At 44.6% G+C, this 4,868-nt stretch overlaps 1 protein-coding gene across 1 annotated transcript; it reads left to right on the top strand.

The window, feature by feature from the left end:
- Window positions 1–2,378: 2,378 nt before the first annotated feature.
- LOC106424921 lies at window positions 2,379–4,116 on the top strand. The gene is made up of 5 exons (XM_013865669.1): window positions 2,379–2,438; window positions 2,522–2,620; window positions 2,706–3,211; window positions 3,287–3,371; window positions 3,460–4,116. The coding sequence occupies exons 1-5, from the start codon at window positions 2,379–2,381 to the stop codon at window positions 4,114–4,116; spliced, it is 1,407 nt and encodes a 468-aa protein (XP_013721123.1).
- The last annotated feature ends 752 nt before the right edge of the window (window positions 4,117–4,868 follow it).

Genomic DNA, 4,868 nt, shown 5'->3' with positions numbered 1-4,868 from the left:
AACGCCCAGGTACGTTGAGATGCTGTCAGACGTTGAGTGCTTTTTAGCGTATCCATGGGGTCGAGAGTCGTTCTTGATGACCGTGCCGCGTTTCCTGCCTCCCCTTGTTGTCGGACCAGGTGCGAACCCACTGCAAGTTATGCGTGATCGGCTATCGCAAAAGACAACAGTTTGCTATGGGTTTCCACTTGCTCTGCAGTTGTTCGTATTTGATGATGTGCCTCTGCTATTGGAGAAAATTCCCGACGCAGGGAACACCGCGACTTTCATTGATTCCCCCGGAGCTTGCTCTTCGCCGTCCACTATTCTCACAGTCAACGAAATAGTTGCTGTCGAGGAAGACCCAGACGTAAGTTTGTTTTCCCTTTGTTTTAAATACAGCGGATGCAAAAATACGGTGAAGTTAAACGGTTACGGCTTTTGTGGTTAACGTGTCTTCCGTTGCTTTTTGCCTGGCTGCAGCTCTCTGTCCACTTCACCGTGATTCCTGATGAGGAACGGCTGCTGTTGGTGGACCAGAATGAAGATAGGCAAGTTACTTCTTTGGTGCAGAAGTTGCTTTGTGGGGAATTATTCAAACCTGAGGACTTTCCAGGTGGTGACCAGTCATTTTCCCCCAAGTTTAAGGTTCCAGACGCTGCCCAGGGGGAGGGAGCTTGTCCCACTCCCGTACGCCAGATAAATTTGCGACCGCGTAATACAACGCCCATTGAAGTTGAAGATATTTCTTCTTCTGGAAACAGCGGAGAAGAGAATCGTCAATGCTCAGAGAGGTGTACGCATGAAAATTTAAAACATTGGATATCCCAGCGGTTTGAGGGGATGGAGAACAATATTGAAGAGTTGCGGACACTGATTTGCAAGAGTTTGGGTCTGCCCGAGGGGAGCAAACGCAACGCTAGGAAGAGGAAAGCGATGGATGATCCGCAGGTGCGTCGCACTCCGTCTCCTGATGATAGTATTGTGAGTGAAACCGAGGGGCAAAACAGGAAGGGGAAAAAAAGGAAAACGGTTGGCACTCGGCATGTTGGGAAAAAAACGTTGCCTCGGCGTCGATCTGGAGGTGGAAAGGAGGTGACAAAGGTTGTACGCCGAAGTTTTTTTTCCGCATAATATACAAATTCGTGGTCATTTACTGTCCTGACACCTTTTCTGTTTTCCAGGAAGTGAGCAGGAAGAACCCACCCTCATCAGAGAGAGAAAGTGGTCACCAGAATGATGATGATCATGCAAAAGAAAACGAGTCTGACAATGCACGTTTTCCACCATCCGGCGGAAACAAAGGCGATCAGGTAATGTGATAGATAGTTTTATTGTTGTGTTATTGCTTAGACTTCTAACCCAACGCTGGGGGGATGGTCAGCAGCAAGAAACACAATCGAATGCCCTCGTCCAGTTTGGAGATGTATTAGATGTTGAGCCTGAGTCCTATGTGTTACCAGCAGAGGTTCGTTTGCATCTTAATTAGTTGTGTAGTGTTTGGCTAAGTAGTGGTAATAACAATAGTTGTGAATATTTGCGGATTTCTTCTACCTTCCAGCATGCGGTAACCTCCCCGGGGGCATGGCAGAAAAGAAACCCAACGTACCGGTATGAGCAAGGCTCCCCAGTCGCATGGGAGAAAACAAAGCCGAACTGTTACAGTTCGGTTGGTAGTGTACGCTCCTTTCATCCTTCATGGGATGGAAACCCCTCCTCGAAATCTAAGGTTGCATCCACCGGAATTGAAACGTGTCCGCTACTGATTATATCATAGACAGTAGTTATATCTGTCACATTAAGTTTGGTCTGTTATTGTTGTACATTACTTGAAGTGCGTTATTAACGGATCTGATGCAGGAAAGAAGTGCTCCAGAAGGTGGGGAGGGCCATCAAAAATGGGTAGGTGCTCCACCGGTGGGCTATGAGTCCGGTCAAACATCAAATCAGAATGATGGAGAGGGGCTTGAACAAGTCTCTGCTCCTATGGGGTTTGTTGAGGCACTTGTGAAGGAGATCAACTCTGAAATCCCGGGGGCGGACGAGGTAGTTATATCTTAGGCAATGGTTTAGGTCTGTTGTTGTTCGACAATTCTCAATTACCGCGTAATTAACTGATTTGAAATTGCAGGAAATAAGGGCAACGAGGGGTGGGGAGGGTGCACAGCCAAAAGAAAACGAGTCGGTAGCTGCCCGCATGACACCAACGGCCGGGATTGACTTTGCGCAGGTGATGTGCATTTTATTATTGGTGTACACATTCACATTTTATTTTGGGTGTACACCTCTTGACATAGGTTACTGACTCCATCTAGAAAACGGGTGCCGACAACGGTGGTGAGTCCGGTCAAACATCAAATAAGAATGATGGAGAGAGGCTTGAATAAGTCTCTGCTCCTATGGGGTTTGTTGAGGCACTTGTGAATGAGATCAACCCTGAAATCCCGGGGGTGGACGAGGTAGTTATATCTTAGGCAATGGTTTAGGTCTGTTGTTGTTCGACAATTCTCAGAGAGCGTAATTAACTGATTTTAAATTTCAGGAAATAAGGGCAACGAGGGGTGGGGAGGGTGCACAACCAAAAGAAAACAAGTCTGTGGCTGCCCGCATGACACCAACGGCGGGGATTGGCTTTGCGCAGGTGGTGTGCATTTTATTATTGGTGTACACATGTACATTTTATTTTTGGTGTACACCTGTTGACATAGGTTACTGACTCCATCTAGAAAACGGGTGGCGACAACGGTGGTGAGTTCGTTGAGGAGGATTCTGACGGTGGTGAAGAAGTGAGGACGGCACACAAACAGCCCCAATCTGTTGACTCCGTTGAAACATCAAATATGAAGTTTCCAAAGCCTATGGAGGCGGTTGGAAAAGTTGCTCCTCCCAAGGCGGGTGGTGAGGCAAGTGTTAAGGAGATCAACGCTGAATTACAGGGGACGGAGGACGAAGAGAGATATGACAGTTGTAAAGACGACATGTCCACTGATAGCCAGATACAAGAGAACCCACGTGATCTGTGTGGTGAAACGGATGCGGACTCTGAAGATGTGGGCAGTGGTGGTAAACGGCATCGCATGAGATCCAGCAAGATTTCAGGGGTGTACACCCCTGACCCAAGGGTGAAAAAGTTGTCTAAGAGCGAGGAGAAGGTTGAGTATAAGCCCATTGCCAAAACGAATCGAACACAGTTTAAGAAGTTTGCCGAAATTTTGAGGGAAAACCCCGAGCAGTAAGTTTCTAACTCTTTTTAAGGTTATATACATACACTCGTGCATAAGTTCCTGATTGTTGGTTAAATTTGCAGGATGTGGGATATCGCTACCGGTCACTCTGTGTGTGATCACTTCTTCCTTGAAATTGCTGAACCGGGGAAATGGATGTCTGACGAGGTACTATTAAGCTCTGCATAGTCGTCACATTATACCTTTGACAGTCACCTTATGTAACTAATATTTGTTACATATTTTTTTGGGACAGCACATGCATGTGATAATGAACATTTTGTGGAGGCGTCGCGGGATTTATCTACAGAAGGAGAGGATGGTGATCTTGGATCAGTACTTTATAAAAATCATTCAGTCAAACTGGAGTGCCTTTAGCGCAGACAATGATAAGCTGCAGTTCGAATGGGGGAAAAACGTAGCACAGTATGTGACAGGAAAGAGCAAGGGGCAGAAAATGAAGTTGGGACTTGGCCGCGATGTCGACACCGTGTACACCCCGATGAATTGGGGTGGAGATCACTGGGTTGGTCTCTGCATTAAGCTGACTGAAGGTCATGTGACGGTATTTGATTACTATGTTCCTCATACTGAGATCGAGGTTGCGGAAGGACATATGTGTTCGGTTGTACAGTCGTTGCCTTATATATTAGAAAAATATGCGGGGCATAAATGCTATAAGGTGAAGGAAGGTCTTCGAATTTACTCTTGGAGCCGCGCAGAAGGCATTTATCACAACAAAAGGGGTGGCGACTGTGGGCCATGTGCTGCCAAGTTCATAGAGATGCATGCTGCCGGCTTAACGGAGGAAATGAGTCGGATTACCGACAAAGATGTTGACAGATTTCGAGAGCAGTATGCAATGGACTGCTATGAAGAATTCGTGGGCGATGCTAAAGTAAACAATGAGTAAACTTGAAGTTGTTTTCTTTGTCAGAATGTTGTTCGAACCCAATGGTACTTATGTTTTTGTGAACGAAATGGAACTTAATGGTATATTTATGGTGTGTTTGTGTGATTATGCGTTTATGATCATCGAGAAACAAAAAAGTTTATCGGTATTGACTTTGGTATTTCTAGATATGTACACCTGAGTTAAAACGCTGCACACCAACTACATGTGTTGACTTTGGTAGACCTTGTAACCCTCGTACACCGTTGTTGTAATGTTGTTGTAACTACATGAAGGTATACATCATTGAACAAAATAATTGCGAATGTTATTGTGTTATAATTAGAACTATTTGTGATGTTTGATTGTATTATAAAAAGTCACATCATTGAACAAAATGAACTACATGTATTGTCGGTGGTAGACCTTGTAACGTTTGGTGTACAATATAAAGTGAAACGTTTTGTTTGGTCTTTAAAAATCGTACACCATTGGCGTAATGATGCACACCAAGTCTGACATTTCACATCAACCATATGTATTGACTTTCTTAGACCTTGTAACGGTTGTTGTATTATATTATGTAAAACACATTGTTTTGTTTATAAATCGTGTACACCGTTGTTTTAATGTTGTACACCGAGTCTTATCTTTTCATGATAACTGTATGAGTAAAGAAACGATAAACCGATGTTGGAGTTTGTCTCCTTAGCTTTGATGGTATACGTCACTTTCCAAAATAACAGCTAATGTTATACTCGACAACGGAATTA

Source organism: Brassica napus, chromosome C4 (genome assembly GCF_020379485.1).
Source record: "Brassica napus cultivar Da-Ae chromosome C4, Da-Ae, whole genome shotgun sequence".
In the NCBI taxonomy this organism is placed as follows: Eukaryota; Viridiplantae; Streptophyta; class Magnoliopsida; order Brassicales; family Brassicaceae; genus Brassica; species Brassica napus.
This window is presented reverse-complemented; position numbering and strand designations above follow the sequence as displayed.